Genomic DNA, 18,688 nt, shown 5'->3' on the forward strand with positions numbered 1-18,688 from the left:
ATCATTTTTTTTTTTAAATTGACTAACAATCAAAGTTAAATTTTTAACACCATTTTCAAATGTTAAAAGAGATAATTACCACATATTTAAGGTACTCATGTTTCTTTGAGGGTTCCCCTTTAATCCTGTTTTAAAATTGTTTTATGCTAATTTATTTTAAGAGACTTGCTTATAGATACTCCCTTTGTCTCAAATTATAAAACGTCTTTGAAGAAATTTTTTTATCTCAAAATATAGACATTTTAAATAGATTAAGGTTTCATAAAATGAACTAATTTTTATATTACCCTTTCTCTCTGTATAATTAATTTCCATCTCTTCTCTTTTTAATATTAAATGATGAATATTTTTTAAAAATTTTCTATTTTTCTTTGAAAAGATAAAATTGTTAAATGTATTTAATAAGGTTTATTGATATATAAAATTTTGTCTAAAAGTACCTTCTAATTTGAGATGAAAGAAGTATAATTTATGTGACTTCCAAATATGATTTCACGCAGGGAGAGAGGGGGTGGGGGGGGGAGGGGAGAGAGAGAGAGAGAACTTTCATACATGATTGCCTATTATATTGGCATCCTAAGGTGCAGTGGTAATTTCAAAAATGATCCTATCTTAAAAAAAAAAAAACATGACAAACTCTACCATTAGTCAAGCATTCATCCTAAAATCACAGAAAAACTAAAACTATTCCTTTTCAAACTACTTTCTAAATGACAAAAATAACACTATCCCTTTTCAAAAATTAACACTATTCCTTTTCCAAACATAACAATTGATCCTCCTTTGAATCACCAAAAAAAAAAAAAACACTCACATAATCAATGGCAGGATCCTGATTCCTGATCAACTACTCTTGTAAAGTCTCCTGATCAGCCGTGGAGGAACCGTTTACCTCTTAACAATGTTCCTCTCCATACTTGGTCAAAACATTTCCATCTCCTATCGCTCCTTCTTTCCCCTTCTCCGTTGTTCTTCTCTGCATGATATTTTATATAAAAATTAAATTAAATGGTCGATATGTACGATATTAGTTCATTAATAACTGCCTAACTCTGTCATCCTAATCATCTTCAAGTGCCTTGATGACATGCTCCATTTTGGACCCCCGTTGAGTTCAGGACAGGCACATAATCACAAGCGCACAATTATTTTTTGTTTTTTGTTTTTAATGCAATAATGTTGATTTCATCCATAAATGTTGGCAAATGAATCCATAAGAAATATTGAGTTATTAACTACTTCTGTTTTCAAAGATAAAAAATTTTAAACAACTCACACAGTTTAAAAAAGTTGATTAACTCTAATATTATGTCTGAAATTAAAAAGTTTGAACAAAACTATCCTTGTGATTAATCCTTCAATTTTTTCCCTAATTTAATTTAAAACAAAAAAAAAACACAACACACACACACACACAAACCATATGGAAGTTTTGCTTATATTTAAGAACGGAGGGAGCACCTTGTTGCCTTCGAGCTTCAGATTTTGCAAAGAAATCCCTCCACTCGTCAGTTAGAACGAAAATTGGTTCGTCATCCTCTTCTTCATCTTGATGCAGATGCTCCTGCTCTTGTGAGATGCTGCATGCCAACCAACAACATTCGAAGTTAGCTTGTGTGACAGATCGAGGGTAATTAGGTGGATAATAAAGGAAACAATTCAAGGATAATTAAGAAAATCAGGAAAGAAGTATTTTGGAAAATTAAGACTCTATTTGGTACGAAGTATTAAGTTTTATGGTATTGGTATTGGGAATGAGATTAGGTATGAAAATAAACTTTAAAGTTATGTTCGAATAAGTAGATGAGAGGATATGTAGATGATGGACTGAATGAAATAGCATTTTGTAACTATTACGTCATTGCAAGGCTAGCCACGCATCAGGTTGAGAAGCTATCGAGTTTATTTCTTCAATGGAGTCAAATATTAAAAAGACAAAAGCATCGACTTCATCTATTTTGTTTTCTTTTTGCGTGATTTTTTCATGGTCTGGTGTTCTTATAAAAAAAGAAAGAAAGAACAAATGCGGTTTAAACAAAGCATTATGAGTGAGAATGAGATATTGTAGGCTAGCTATACACAACATCCAAAATGCAATAAAATATGAGCAGAAAACATTTCTTCATAGATTTTAATAATGCTATTCGTAAGCCTCTATAACCAAAAAGCAACAAAATATGAGCAGAAAACGTTCATTTAATAGGTTGCAAGCCTCTATAACCAAGTAATCTTCAGTTCTTCAGTCGTTATTATTCTCATTCTCTTGATTAAAATTGAGATTCAGCACAAAGTGTTTGAGCTTTATCCACACATCAAGCAAAGAGCGTGTTGAAGATATTAATAAAAACTACTAATAGCCATTCACCTAGCATCTTAAACTTTTCTATCGGAATGCTTCATGATAATTATCTGAGACGAAAATATGAACTTTTAAACCTGCCAACTGAAATACTGACAAAACTTTCTTCTCCAGTCTCTTGATTTTATCCAATACATACCCATCATTTACCCAATCTCTAGCTCCTACTTGCCACTTTTATTGTAGATATAGTTCCATGAAGAACAAGCTTGTCATACCAAAGAGAGAATAAGACAATCAAGAAAAAATGAGGCAATAAGGTATGTTTTACATGAATTATGAATCTGTTGGTTGTTTTTAGGAGTTTCTCAACTGTTTTATGTGTGTACGTAGCGCTTGCATTAAGTTTTTTTAAAGTAAGTGTAGGGCTATGTTATTTATTTTACTTGAGTGAAGCTATGTTAATAATTTAGAAGTATGCTGAATCCACATGAACAACAAAGCGTCCTAATGTAGGAAGAGAGAGAGTAAGAAGAAGGCGTGCAAGGAATAATGAACTTTGATAGGCGACAATGCCTATACGTCGTTTGTTGATAAGAATCCACCTATTACTGCACACAGCAGAAGGAAGAAAAGGCCTGGAGTGGAGAGTATGACCGATGTAGGCTTGGTTAGTGCTAAAGAGGGACATTAGAAAGTTGTTTTTAAACCTCCTTGATGTGTTGGCAGTCCTAACATGAGGTCTTATGACTTAAGCCCACATGTCAAGTCTTTATGTAGTAGTTATGTGTCATGATGCAAACCAAGCATTAACTCAGATTTTTCTAATCCTCCCTGAATCCATGCCTCAATAAGGGTGTCCAAACCCTAGAAAGCAGAAGTAACTGCTTGTTAAAACCCAAAAGGAAGCCAAAAAGTGAAAAAAGGAATTATTTTCCAAAAGGTGTGATTGTAAAAACATCTTTTATAAAACTTGAGTTCCATTCCAAGCATGAACGCCACAGGTCTGCCAAAACAGCACTCTTCCAGATGCCTTAATGCCCCTTGCTCCCAAAGTTAATGGATATAATATCTAGAGAATGATCTAGATCAACTGGACAGACTCGATGTTTATTGAAGCTGTCCATTCCATATCTGTCATGTCATGCCATTTCATGATGTAGAAAAATTAAAGTTTATACTGGAACTCCAATAACGCATCGCGCAAGCATCATGTGAATATCCTAATTAGGGACGCATATTTGAAGCATAATATTTGTAATAGTGCTATCAAGTACTAAGGTCCAAACGCCAAATAAAAGCCTTTACCTGAGAGAGCATTGATATTCCAAAGAGATTTAGACATGGGAAAACTTTGGGAATCGGGATTTTAAATCAGAAAATTGAAGAAGCTACAAGAACATAATCCAAAGTATGCAAAATCCAAATCCTATTTGGAAAAATATAAAAATGGAGAGGGCCGTGGTCATCAAATAACACAGGTCACTAGCAACGCTATATCATACCCAAGATCACATCCTCCTTATACTTCCCACTCCCAACAAACTTCCTCACTGACTCAAGTGATTTCTTTTACTCTTCCCGAGCCCACCCCACAAGAGATCCTGAATAATCCTCGCTATAGGAATCAAAAGCAGTACAAGTTAGTAAAAACGTTACTAGAAAAGGAATCTCTAACATTACTGAAAAACCTTTTATTTCTTTCGCATTTTGTAATATCCAGTATCCACCAATATCTGTGAGTTGTCATTCAGGAATATCCTCGTGCTGTCAATAGCATACGATCCTGACCATTTTCTTATTCCTTTGAGTTCAATCTTCCTAATTTCCTCTCACTATGATGTAATGAAACCATTACAGAACAGAGTAGCGCTCACCAGTCAAGAAAGTCACATAAAGACTAATAAACATACCCCGACTTCCACCAGTATAATTATTTCGCAAAGAGGTGAAACATAATTATGTTTTATCCTCTATTTCAATACCCACCACGCCATAATTCATCGTTTCCAACGTTAATTCGCCATAAGCTTCAGTATCAAGGCTTCATTCCATTCATCTAGGTTCTTCAAGTGCTAATCCTCTATCTTCTATTTTACTACATCGAACTTCTTCCAAGGCAGTAAATACATTTTACTATGAGTTGTCTTTCACCATCAAATATTGTTTTAGAGCAGAATCAGCCAAAGTGCCTTACCTCGTTCTCTGTATAACATAAACTAATTTATCACACAAAGAACAAGCAAACAATTAAATGGCGAAAAAATTGAGAGGATTGAGAGAGGAAAACAAAGATAAAACTATCTTACTGGGCGGCAGCACCATCGGCTTCTTCATGCTCAGCAGCCCCCACATTTGAATTGTTTCCGACGGGGAAGGGAACGAGAGACTCTGGATTTTGAAGAAGAGGAGGAGGAGTTACAATATTGGATCCTTGTCGGTAACGGTGACAGTGACAGTGAAAGTAATGGTTGTGGAAGGCGCAGTAAGAAGGCACACCGTGCAAGTGGTGGTGGAGGTGATGGTGGTGACGGTGACGGCAGCAAAGCCGACGGAGATGATCGGATCCTTGTAAAGACATAGGGATTGGGGAAGTACTGTCGTGTTGAATCTGGCAACTTGTTCAGCGGCAAGGCGGAGCAACGAAGGAAAGGCAAAGGCAAAGTGAAAAGGCAAAAAAGAAGTAAAGAGACTGGACTCATGGACAGCACTAGGTATTTTTATTAAAAAAATATTATTTATTTATTTATTTGTTTGTTTATTTTTGAAATGTACTCCCTCCTTTTTTTATTTATAAAAAAATTATTATTTTTAATATAAATAAAATTATATTTTTCAATAGAGATTTATTTCAAATTTTTTTAAATTATTTTTCATAATTTTATTATTTATAATTATAAGAAAAAGTTGATGAAGGCTTTATTAACATAATTAATAAAGGGTATTATAATTTAATTTTTTTCACATAATTAATAGAATTAATTAATTTTTTTAAATTATATGATATAATTTTTTTTTATAAAATAGAAACTGAGGGAGTATCAAATACAAATTCACCTCACACGCGTACATATGGCAATATATTTTCTTCTATTCTCACTTCCTGTACTTTTGCCTGCTCCATTAAAATAGGTAGCAAATTTTGTTAGAAACTGGAGCCTAAAGAAATGTAAGTGTAGAAAATCGCAAATATTACCAAGAGAGAATTCAATCCCCTTACGTACCTATTCTTTTGAAAAAATAATAATAAAATTTTTTTAAATTACATAAATGATAGTTTAATTTCTTAAAATATCATAATTTAAATAAAGTTTTTAAAGACCTTTGTGTCAATAAATTTTAAAATAAAAAATTATTTTACCTTTACTGAAAATAACAAACTCCAATCACAATTTTTATTTAAGGAATCACAATTTTTATTTTTTAAATTATAAGAGTTGAATAAAAAATTACAACTTATCAAATCTAATTTCTGTTATTGAAAAATAAAGAAAAAATTAATCTTTTAATCCTTCAATTTTTAACTCACTTGTAACTCAATCCCTCAACTATGACTCACTACAACTCAGTCTCTCAATTATAACTCACTGCTACTTAGTCCCTCAACTTTTAATTCACCTATAACTCGGTCCTTATTTTTTAATTTTTTTTGAAAAAATTTCTTATCAAATAAGAGGGATAAAAAATACTCATATATTATTTTAAAATACCTTCCTCTTACTCATTGATGTGAGAAATAAGCTAATATAAAAAAATTAATAAAAGTTAATGGACTAATTTGTAAGTGATTCAAAAGTTGAGAGTCTGAATTACAAATGACTTAAAAGTTGAAGGACTAAAAAATTAATTTTTTCAAAAATAAATCTCAATCACAACTTTTGATCAAGAAATAACAACTTTTATTCTGTGAATTCCAAGAATGAATAAAAAATTATAATTTGTCAAATGTAATATTTACTATTGAAAAATAAGTTCTTGAGATAACAAACCACGTTCATAACTTTTATTTAAATAATCACAATTTTTATTCAAAGAGTCGCAAGAATTGAATGAGGAATCATAATTTGTCAATAAGGATAAAATAATCTTTTCAATTTAAAATTTAATGACAAAGAAATTTCTAGAGATTTCAGTAAAATTATAGCATTTCGAATAATTAAATTATCATTTATATAATTTAAAGGGATTTTATTATCATTTTTTTTATTCCTTTTCCCATAGAGAAGAGTGCTTAGGGTAGCACACACTCAAAACCACCCACCCTTAACCACATAAGGTATGGAATCCACACATAATCTCCTCCTTTCAAGGAGATGAGATAGCATAGAATCAAGAGACTCTTGGCAATATTTTATTTGTATAAAAAATTCTATAATTCATAATTTTTTATTTTGTTTATAATATTTGTATAGAGGTTCACAATCTAATCCCACATGCACCTGTTTGTTATCATAGATGATGGATGGATTGGCAACAAGGCACATATAAGGTCACTTCAAACAGGTTGAATCTCTATGGTTTGGTTTAAGACCTTTTTGGATTGCTACAAATTTTTCCAAGTCAGAGGATGAAGAAGATAAATGTCGTTTCCCCTTGCACTGTCTCAATCGTTATTAATCCATTACGTTCTGGCATGTTGCATCAATATCATAAGCTAATTTTCCTTCAAGTATATTTGCATTCCTTTGGGATTGCTACTTATAGTTGCTCTGAATCTTTGCTTGTCATAGTCAATACTCATGGATTCTATGAGTGATTATTTGTTGGGTCTATAACTGTTTACTTCCTCTTATCACTGTTTTCCTTGTTTTATATTTTAGCGGTTTAGTTTGTAGGGTTTTATGTTCTATCATTTTATCTTAATCAAATATTGACTTTTAATTTGTTCAAAAAGAAAAAAAAAAGGTATGCTATCACTTTTTTTTTTTTGGGAACAGTCAAACCTTCTTTTAAAGCCAAGCATTCATAAAAAGGAAATTCACCCAAACTAACTTCAATTATTAATCTATCATACTTTTTTTTTCAAAATTGTCAACATATTTTCAAGAAAGGTGAGAGATAATTGAAGTTACTTGAAGAATTTTTCGTGAAAATAGGTTGAAGATTATTGAAGAATTTTGAAAAAATGTGAAAGATAATTGAAGCTACTTGAAGAAATTTTGCTTGAATATATGCTGAAGATTTTTGAAGATCAATGAAGATTCTTGAAGAAAATTGAAAACTCTTAAAAGTTATCGAAGATTTTGATAAAAACGTGAGAGGTATTTAAAAATTATTTGGAAAACAAATTTCTTAAAGATATTGTCACATGAACTTTTAAAGTGTGAGTGGGTGGAATATAAAAAAATTCATATTCTATAAGCCTAAATCTATAAAATATCTAACATAATAATTGCTCAATCTCATCCTATAATCATCATTTGTATTAAACAACTATTAGTATTAACAAAATATTTAAACTTATTATAGAAATTTAAACAAAATCTCTCCTGTAAGTTAAACTACCTGAAATCTCTACAACCTGTCAAAAGAATATCCAAACAACATTTAAAGTTTTACTCCGATACAATAGATATATATATATAATCTAGAACATTTTAAATAAGGATTCTACCTATAGGATTTGTGGAGCAATTCTAGAGAAAAAAACAAAACACTTAAATATTTACATTAATCCACAATGTAAATAGAGCAACAAAAAATACTTCTTGTCTTAAGGAATCTCACGAGGTCTACTGAAGAACAGATCTACTTCTACTATTTAAATACCAAATTTTTTTAATAAATAATGTTTCCAAATAATATTAATAAATAAAAATAATAATCGTAAACATATATAATAGGAAACCAGAGATTAATTTAATTATCAATGGTATTAGAAAATTATCATACAATTTATCCTTGGTAACTGAGTAACAAAATAGAAAAAGAGAATAGAGAATCGTAATCATTAAGTTAGGGATATATTCTTTATATAAAACAAATCATAAAAATACAATTTTTACGAACGAGAAATACAATTTGAAAGATTTCTTTTTTGTTAGGATCTAAACAGAATGAATAATAGGCGTGGACATATAGTTTATGAGGGTAAGTAACATCTGGCGTGACTAGAAGTCACGAAAAACAGGCGCAAGCATGAAGCTCATGAATAACAGGCGTTGATTATATCCACAAAATTCCATCCTCCCTTCCACGTGTGTTGGCCGACACATGGAGCTAGCACCTCTAATGTACTCTGCTAGTTAGGTGTGACATGACGCGTCAAGGGCTAACGAAACTGTCATTAACAAAGTGTTCTATATTCAGTCCTATAAAACATTTATGTCATGTATGAAATCCAACAATCTTTATAGCTCAAAATTTTCCTTTAATTTGTGAAGTATAAATAACTTTTTCATCCACCATTTGTCCGGTCCATGCATACACAATATTTTTTTTAAGAAAGTAAAATACCATGGAAATACATACATAATTAAACTTGAATAATGAATATATATAGATAAATGATTGAATGAATGAGCCAAAAGAAATACTATCACTTCTTTTTATTATGGAACATTATTTACTTACTTGATATGTCACCCTGTTTCTAAAATTTCTTTCTTACAATTGCAATCAATTTTTCTCTTCTTCTACTGATTCTACCAAACATAATTGAATTTTAATAGATTTTCTACTAGATGAACAAATTCTCTCTGTCACCCAATATGTATAAATTTCTAAAGCAGTCCATTTAAACTTCTTAACCTTAAATCTTTTGCCCCAACAATTTTAATATCACAATTATACAATACAAATCAAACTTCTTATCAGAGATCAATTTAGGCTTAAGAAGAGAGTGATTCTATACCCACCTTCTTCCTCTTATAATAATCAAAATAGCTCTAGTGAAATTACCTAACAAAGTATAAACTTTAAAATTAAATTTCTAGCTTAATTAAATTCTATCCACTTCCTAATTCACGCATCACACATGAGTAGGAAGAAAAATCAAATTTTACAACTCATGCAACACACTCACACACACAAGTGGGCAGCAGCAGCACACTAAAAAAAAATGAGGAGTAGAGATTTCAAGCATACCCACCCCAAGTCAAGGTAAGGGAAGATGGAGAAACAAGTGCTGAACCACCAAACAAGCATGAATCAATTGGCAAGGGAAGCCTTCAATGCTGCTACAGCGATCAAAGAAGGAAAAGAGCAAAGTGACAACAAGAAGCAAGGAAAAGAGAAAACCACTAAAACAGATCCTTAACAGCATCAACGGATGAACCACTGCCACTGGTGACTAACAAAAGCGATTGGAAGAAGAAGAATAAAGTTGGGAAATAAAGATGATTTTCTCTCGTGTTCTGTCTCTCTTTCAAACTGAAATTTTGAGAATGTGCAAGAAGGGAAAAGGATGAGAATTAATGCCTGCTGCCCACCGTGTGTTATTGATTTTTATTAATATTATATTCTTTCTTCTTTTCTTTTCTTTTTTATAATTTATAATGTTAGAACAAAAATAAAATAAGTTTTTTAACATCAACCATATTAAACTCTAAACCTGCTAATAGAGACCCAGAAATATTCTCACCAAATTACCATTCACTTTATTATAATTACCCCAAAAATATAAAATATTTAACTATTTTATCATAATTTTTTTATTAATTAATTAATTAAATTTATATCTACACACTTGGGTTGTTATATATATGTTGAAGACTTTTGAAAAATATGTATGATAATTGAAGTACATTGAAGACTTTTGAAGAACTATTGAAAATTATTGCAGAAATTATTTGAATGAGAAAATAAGAGTGATGCATCAACCGGCCCCAAAAGAGAAAAAAGAAAGATGCATCAAAAAATCATTAGGTCATTGGCATGGGTCCTATTCCATATTTAAAAATAAGAATGATATGTCATAACATAATTGTTTCCTTTGGTCCAATTTTATAGGTAGTGTAAAAAATTTTATTTTATTTTATTTATAAATCATGTCAATAAATTTTAATTATAAATTTTTTATCCTATATTAAATTTTGAAGAACGAACATGTATTGTTAGAGTAAATACATTTATGGTAGTAAATTTAAAAATTTATTAAATTTTTAAATAAAATTAATGAATTTTAAATTTTTTTAAATTTTGATAAAATATATTAAAAATAATTTATAAATAAAATTACTGGAGTAATTTGTTAGGAAGAGACCGATTTTACTTTTTTAATGTCAAATGATCAAAAGCATGTTTTAGATAAACTTAATTTGAAAAAATGTAATTAATGCTTCCCATATCTCAAGGAAATATCATGCTAATCGTTGCCTATGGCATTCCTTCACTCCTCTCTCTCTCTCTCTCTACATATATATGTGTGTGTGTATAATTATATATATATATCAAAAGCCCCTTGACCTGTGGCTGTGAGAGTCCATTTCCAGTTAGTGGAGAACTAGCCATTTGCTTCAATGCAGTTCAAACAGGCACCTTGGTTTCCCTTAATAATCCCCAAGGCCAAAACCAGATGAAATAGGGCTTGTGTGGTGAATCTCCTTCACCCACAAATATGGAAGCAAGGGCGGTGCATGCAGAGAATTGCATTTCTTTGATCAAGCAAAGTAGCAACATCCAATCCCTGAAATGTGTTCATGCTTGCATGCTCAGGTCCCACCTTTGCTTCAACCTCTTCTTCTCCACTAAACTTATCGCTCACTACCTCTCTCTCGGCTCCATCTCACTCGCTTCCACCTTATTCTCTCTTGCTTCTCACTCTTCCTCGCCCGATGTCTTCCTCTGGAACGTCATGATACGTGGCTTCCTCGACAATTCCCTCCATCACCGTTCTTTGGAACTCTACACGCAAATGCGACAACTTCCCCACCTCCAACCAGACAATTTCACCTTCCCGTTTGTTCTGAAGGCCTGTGCTTATCTACGAGATTATCGGTTCGGTATTCGAGTTCATGCTGATGTGGTGCAATTTGGGTATGGTTCTGATGTGACCGTGGCTAACTCTTTGTTGACTTTGTATGGCAACTGTGGCCGTCATGACATTGCACGCCGGTTGTTTGATGATTTGCTCGACAAGAATGTTGTCTCTTGGAGTTCAATTATTGGCGCATACGCCCAGAATGGGTGCTACCGCCAAGGGCAATTCTTGTTTTCGCAGATGTTAGCCAATGGAATTGTGCCAAACAGAGCTTCCATCTTGAACGCTATGGCTTGTGTGCACACAGAAAAGGAAGCTGACCATGTTAGGAGGTTCGTGATGGACAATGAGCTTGACTTGGATAGATTAATACAGAATGCTACCATGAGAATGTATGCGAGATGCGGGAGGATGGATGTTGCTCGGGCATTATTTGATGGGATAATTGATAAGGATTTGGTATGCTGGACATCAATGATTGAATCTTATGCTGGGGCTAGTATGCCGTTGGAGGCCTTGGGGCTCTTTAGACAGATGATCTTGTTAAAAATCAATCCTGATTCAGTGACCCTTCTGGCTGTAGTTTGTGCTTGTTCACAGTTGGCATGTTTCCAGCAAGCACGTTTCATTCACGGTTTTGTAATTCGGAACTGTTTCCAAAATCAAGTATCTCTTGAAACTTCTGTAGTCGATCTCTACGTGAAATGTGGAAATCTGGCATACGCCAGAAGAGTTTTTGACCAAATGCAGGAGAAAAATGAGATCTCATGCAGCACCATGATTTCAGGTTATGGGATACACGGCCACGCTAGAGAAGCTTTGGACTTATTTGATCAGATGAAGGCGTTGCGACAACCAGACCTTATTACGTTTGTGTCTGTTTTGTCAGCATGCAGTCATGGTGGATTGATACAGGAAGGATGGGAGTGCTTCAATTCCATGAGTAGAGATTTTGGAATAAGACCAGTTTCTGAACATTATGCATGCGTGGTTGATCTCTTGGGTCGTGCTGGGCGACTTTGTGAAGCCCATGACTTTATTCAGAAGATGCCAATAAAGCCAGGTGCAGCTGTATGGGGAGCACTGTTGGGTGCCTCTAGAATTCATTCAAATGTAGAAATGGCTGAGCTTGCTGCAAAATATCTTTTAGAGTTGGACTCCAATAACGCCGGTCGATATGTTCTTTTATCCAATATTTACGCTTCTTGTGGTAAAAGAATAGAAGCGGATATGGTTAGAGCTCAAATGAAACAGAGAAGGGTGAGGAAAATTGCCGGGCAAACTACTATACATCGAGGCTAAGATCAAGGTAAACACATTTGTTTTTGGGGATAGGTCACTTCCTAAAGCTGATTTAATATATGCTACATCGAAGAATATAATGGGCTGATTTTTCTTTACTACATGACGGGGACAAAGAGATGAAGTAAAACATGTTATATGCATACAGTGAAAATATACAGAACACATTTCCCATACGCATTAATCCAGGCAACGTTTCAAAATTGTTGCCTCGAGTTTCACCTAATAACTATTGTCTATTTCCATGATATAGGCAACAGATTTCGCAGTGTGGATATGGTAAACCCAATTGAAAAAGAAAAGGGTATTACACTTGAAGAATTTAGGATCACAAAGATGCACATAGCTAACGGTAAGCTCTCATTTTCTGTCTTTCCTTGTCTTCCTTTAATGGCCCATGGCCATGTGTATTATGATTCTCTTTTGTTCTGTCAGCATTTCAGTTTTTCTTTGAATTTTTTATTTTCCACTATTGTTATTTTACTTGCTATGTGGTGATCGATTCTGACTTCACTGTTTCGTTATTTGTTTTCCTTGCTGTCGCCTTAGCTTCGTGTGCAATGGTTTGCTTTCTACGTGTGATGGAAACTTTTGTACTGATCACTATTCCCCAAATTCATGTAACTCTTTTACTGATCTCTTTGCTTATTCTAGTGTTTGGGAATTTGAAAGAAATTTCTGGAGTCTAATATGGTAAAGCCTATGTATGGTGTCTTTGATATGCCCACAATTCAGAACCTCACACTAAAAAAATTAGGATTCAAGTTACTAGGTTTTTATTTGAAGATTTTGAACTCCTCTATCTCTACAGCCTAAGAGTAAAAATATAGCATGAGAAGGAAGTAGTATGAGTTTCATAACGCTATTTTATTTGCTAGCAATGTGTAGTGAATATATTTCCACAACAGGCATTGCTTGATCCATCAATGTTTACTTCTAATGAGTTTCTGCATCTTTTTCTTCTCTGCGAAGATGTTTTAAAATTGGCTCAAAATGTTAAAGTTAGGCAGAAGTGTGAACTGAATTACCTAATCTGTACTTAATTTTTTTTTATTCACTTAAGATGTCACTGTTTGCCTAATAATCTCCATTATTACGCAAAAACATAATCTCATTGCAGAATAGTCCAAACATTTTTTTTATCTTATTTCACTTCATGTAAAAGATTATGAGTGTTGGATTTTTTTCCAGCTCTTAATTCTTGTGTTTGTTACTGATGACTCCAAATATTTTATATGTTGTTAGGGAATATTGGAATCAATTTGGGGTATCTAATTAATTTTGAGGGAAATTAAATCATTATTTTAAAAAAATAAAAGAAAAATGCTTTTGAAAATAAGAAAGGAGACTTGATAGGATTTTATTGAGATGAATTGGTTGCTTGAGCTAAATTTGCATGAATGTTGTTATGTTGTGTGTAGGATGATCCAAATTAGAAGTCAAAAACTCTTTAAGTAAGTAAAGATCGAAGGCAAAGCAAAGTTAAAATTTACACCACATCTCTGCCTTATGCCACAGCATGAATTCAGTCATAATGGTAGAAAAACCTGTGAGCAAGTATGCCACGGCATCTTTGTAGATGCTAGAGTGTAATACCCAATGACAGGCAACAGAATGGTCTTACATCATAGCGTGACACAATTATGCCATGGCGTGTTCGTCAGTTGGTGAAACGCTCAGCTTTGAAGAAAACTAATATTTCTAGGGTTCTGAAGGGGGGAGCTCAACATTCTGGACTTCCAGCAGCTACTGTATGTGGGGAATGAAGGGAGAACACCAAGGACGAGTTGGAGAAGCATGGGTTTCATGGGAGATTAGTGGTTTTCGTCCAAAATCACTTTAATTAAGCTTTTCTTCTCCTTTTTCTCTTCATTTTGATGTATAGTTCACTGATTTGCCATGTTCAAAGCTATATGTGGCTGATTTCTTCTTAAACCTAAAGGAATTATGAATCTGATGATGGATTAGGCTTGTTTTTATCGATTAATTATGCTTAATGTTGATTTTAGTTGCTCAATCTTGTGTTTGAATGTCTATTTGATGTTTGGCTCCCATTAAATATGATTTTGAGTGTTGGGATTTTTCCTTGACAAAAAGGAATCTCATTTGAACTATTAGATTGAGTAATATGGAATTAGATTATCATTTACCTTACATGCTTGAATTTGTGCAACTTTGTCACTTCATTGCCAAGACCGTTTGTATTTCTGATCCATTAGAGCTTTGCCAATGTCTTCACTGCTTTATGAATGTTATCTTGGAATTCACCAATATGATAAACCTCTATGTGAATCAAGCTTGTTACTGTTGTAGTATTGGTTCAAGACTTGAGTAATCTCTTTTTTAGGCATAGAAGGTAACTGGTTGTTTTGATCTAATCTCTTTCTGTTTTATCTCATGAGTTCATTCAAAAAAAAAAAAAAAAAGAATATGTTAAAGTTAAACACAGAAACATGTGATGTGGATTAGCTGCCTATTGTCAATGGTCATACAAAGATAAGATTTCAGAAGTAATCAGTAGTTCCCTTTTTTCCTTGTCTGGATTGATGTGACCTTGCATCAACCAAACATGCAGCAAAGCTACACTCTTCATCTGGTTCAATAAGATTAACGTATACAAGTTGTTTATGCTGTTCTATTACAAACTATAGCTCATTTATTATATTCCCGTGTCTTTTAAGCTGTTGTAGTTCCAGCTTTCAAATCGAGTGCCTCCTGGGGGGTTTGACAGTTGTTATAAATATAATGGTGGCAATTCAGTATATAATTTAGACCTGTTAACCTGGAAAGAAATGACTGTCTTTCTTTGTTTTGAGTCATTTTATTTGTGGTGAAGGGAAAAAAAACTCAATTCATAAATAAATTCGTGCTAAAGGTTGCTTTCAGCATGGGGTTTGGAGTAAATTTAGGACTTGATATATTTCACTATCTTAGATCAATTTTAATGAAATGAATGATATTGTTAGGAAGTCCATTGCTTGATCACAACATTGTATCTCGTATTGTTTGTTTATTGGTTTTTGTATTCATTGATCTCAGAATTTGAAATGTGCATAACCTCATTAAATACTGTTCTTCTGATGTTAAAATTTTTATTAGCAGCATCATTTTTATTCATTCCATTGATTAGGAGATAGAAGAATGCTTTGCACTCCATAATGTCCATTCTTTGATACAGAGATTCATGCTTGACTGTAGGAGAGAATGAAAAGGAAATGGAATACTAATCTAGTAGAAAAGCAAATAGAATACTAACGTAATCAAATCCTAATATACTAGGGATAAGAGAAAACTGTGAAACCAAAGATTAAACAAATATTTAATAGTCAAAGACACAAATCAATACCACAAACTAGTGAGTTGATCCCAACCTTCAATCTATATTTCCATGAGTCATTCTGTTCATTTATGTTTGTCCGTTGAAGAGAGGTTGGAGAAAGTAAGAATGATTTATGAGGAAAGATGCATTGAAAGAGAGAAATAATTATTTGGAGGAAGGACAACAATGGGTTCACAAGTATGTACTGGCTGGGGAGATGGACCGCAACTGATGGTGAGGTGGAAGGTGATTAAATTCACTGTAACTATTGTACTGGCTAGGGAGAAGGGTAGAATATTTTTTGCATGGGTTAAGGGACGTCAGAGTCAAGCAAATTTATCATAGAGTTAAAGGGCTATTTTATCTTTAAACAATAAATTATAGAGCGTTTGGATCCTAAATTCATTTTTAATACAACGTTTTTCTTCAACTTTTAAAAACAATGCAATGCTGCCCTTATCATTAGTAAAAATTATCTTTAATAACTGTTAGTTAATTAGAAAATTATAAAAAAAAAAAGACATCAAAAATTACAGAAAATAACTCCAAAAAATTACAGAAAAGGACCTGAAAATTATAAAAAATGACCAAGAATTTTTTAATATTCTTTTTTGTAATTTTTGAAGTCCTTTTTCATAATTTTTTGGTTAACTAATAATCAAAGTTAACATTTATTAAAGATCGGGGCAATATTGCACCATTTCAATAGTTAAAGGGTCACATTGCATCAAAAACGAGTTTAGGATCAATTTATGCAGGACAGTCCTCCGATCTCTCAAGTTCCAGAGGAACTTTCTTTGTTTCTGCATTATTTTCTTTCATCTGAGCACTGAATTGATGTATTACTCTCCTCTATACCACTGTTAGGGAAGACATCATTACACATGCATGAATAATACCATTGATTAAGGTTCATCATCATTTTTGGTATCAGAGCACCAATTTCTTGGGGCATGGTCGGAACCATCAATCGAGTTGAAGCATTGGAGAGATGAAGGATGAGTTATTCAGTCAAGACAACAATACTTGAGCTTGAGGCCATCTGGGAGAGCTTTGAAAGGCCATCACTTCAGGATATAAGGGAAGTTGTTGGCCGAATCTCAATAAATTCCATTGACGAGCTCAAAGACATGACTCATCTTGTGCAGGTGACACAAAATGTAACTGAGAAGATGGGTAGATACAGACACTTGGAGCTACCCATATTCCTTGGTGACGACCAATAGGGTGGTTATTTATATATTTCTTGCCATTTTAGTAAACATATCTATCTTTCTTTAGTTTCCAACTTTGTCATCACATTCCTTTTTCTTGAACTTATGTTTCCTAATCGGTTCCAAAATTCTACATTTAAATGGATTTTCTGTCAAAAAATTTGAATATCTCTGTGCCTTGTCTAGCTTTTTGGGTTGCTCTACTTGGATATTTTCATTCAGGCCCAAGGATAGTATAATTTCCTAGCTGCATGTGTGCTTTCAGAAAGAGCATGGCTGAGTATGATCCACTTCTGGTGGCTCCAACCTGCTGTGACCTGGCATCAAAAGGAGAAGAAAGCACAGTGCAGGCTACGTTGCTTGTATTTTGCATTAAAAATTATGCGAGCACTTGCTTTATAGATCTTCTCTCTCTCTATGTATTCATAGTCAACATTGTATACTTGTTTGTATATTATTCTGTGGTTACTGTAGTTTTGATGTTTTCAACAAGAGATCAGTAGGAGCGACAGGGAAGACACATGAAAATTGAGGCTTTCATCTTTGGTGTAAAACCTCATGAATTTTGATTTGTTTAAAACATGTGTATTGCCAGGCATTAGAACCTTTTTTGGCATACTTTTGATTAAAAGTAGTCATTGAGCATTAAGTTATTTTTGTACACTTTTCATGGATATTCTGAATAGTTTGTGTCTTTAGAACTTGGAACCGAGACCTAGTGCCTTTGCGTTGTTGAAATTATTGCATTATGGGCATAGGTGGAAGGAATATTGTTTGCATGATTATTTTTTCCCCAAGGATTTTCACAGCTAGCAACCATAAGATTAATTCCTCGAGAAATAAACATCATTTAAGAGGTTATCATCTCTCAAACATTACTCTCCATGCATATTTTTAGAAATGAAACTCTAAAATGACGCTTAAGAAACCCAAACCACGACTATTTATGCCACTCACTGGGTATTTTTGTTTGTGATTGGTTTGTTGGATTTAGAAATCATGAATTTGGGGAAACAATATATGGGATTGGGGCATGTTTGAGCCCCACAATACAATTTAACTACATCTTATCAACAACAAACCCAAACAACATTTATTAAAATCCTTTACAAATAATTACTTTTGATCATGTTTTTAGACAAGTAAATAAATGCGCTGATGAGTTAGCTTACCAAACTCTTATCAGAAGTTTTAGAGTTCACATTTTTTATACTTCACCTTTTGGTTGTATAAAGTTTTTGTATGTTGATATGAGACATCATATCACATAGCATGGTTTTCCTATGGCCTACTATTCAAAAAAAAAAAATCCTTCACAAACTAATTCATGAATAATACTCAGTATCATATAATTAATCCAGTCATAATATGAACAATCCAATACAAATACATATAATTAGAATCCAAAGGTATAGTGAACTCATGGTGGGTCCTAGGTTGGCAATATACAACCATTAAACGTATGATAAAGCTAATGAGGGATTTACAATGAACAACGACAGAGCCAAACCTTGGGAGCTCTCTCTGATTGGTCACCTTTGGAATTCTCACCTATAAATACTATAAATCACGAGATGAGGCAGAGTCTCAGTAAGCAACAATTAATTTATATGGCATGCTAGTGTTAATTACAA

The 18,688-nt window shown here is 33.0% G+C and overlaps 2 protein-coding genes across 3 annotated transcripts; one reads left to right on the forward strand and one right to left on the reverse strand.

Annotated features, from left to right (window-relative positions):
* Nucleotides 1–1,017: 1,017 nt before the first annotated feature.
* On the reverse strand, nt 1,018–10,725 carry LOC129299379 (uncharacterized). Its single transcript, XM_054937851.1, has 4 exons — nt 10,706–10,725; nt 4,799–4,991; nt 4,609–4,690; nt 1,018–1,580 (listed from the first exon to the last, which is right to left on the reverse strand). The coding sequence occupies exons 1-4, from the start codon at nt 10,723–10,725 to the stop codon at nt 1,513–1,515; spliced, it is 363 nt and encodes a 120-aa protein (XP_054793826.1). The 3' UTR covers nt 1,018–1,512.
* Nucleotides 10,712–16,837, forward strand: LOC129299381 (pentatricopeptide repeat-containing protein At3g12770-like). 2 transcript variants are annotated; one of them, XM_054937854.1, is made up of 3 exons: nt 10,712–12,528; nt 12,775–12,873; nt 16,775–16,837. In XM_054937854.1, exon 1 carries the CDS (start codon nt 10,857–10,859, stop codon nt 12,519–12,521), a length of 1,665 nt encoding a protein of 554 aa, XP_054793829.1. In that variant the 5' UTR covers nt 10,712–10,856; the 3' UTR covers nt 12,522–12,528; nt 12,775–12,873; nt 16,775–16,837. The 2 variants fall into 2 exon arrangements, with proteins under 2 accessions (XP_054793829.1, XP_054793830.1); XM_054937855.1 differs by lacking the exon at nt 16,775–16,837 and adding an exon at nt 13,943–14,614.
* Nucleotides 16,838–18,688: the final 1,851 nt, after the last annotated feature.

This window comes from Prosopis cineraria, unplaced genomic scaffold (assembly GCF_029017545.1).
Source record: "Prosopis cineraria cultivar Desert tree isolate PC_DT_omini unplaced genomic scaffold, ASM2901754v1 PC1141, whole genome shotgun sequence".
In the NCBI taxonomy this organism is placed as follows: domain Eukaryota; kingdom Viridiplantae; phylum Streptophyta; class Magnoliopsida; order Fabales; family Fabaceae; genus Prosopis; species Prosopis cineraria.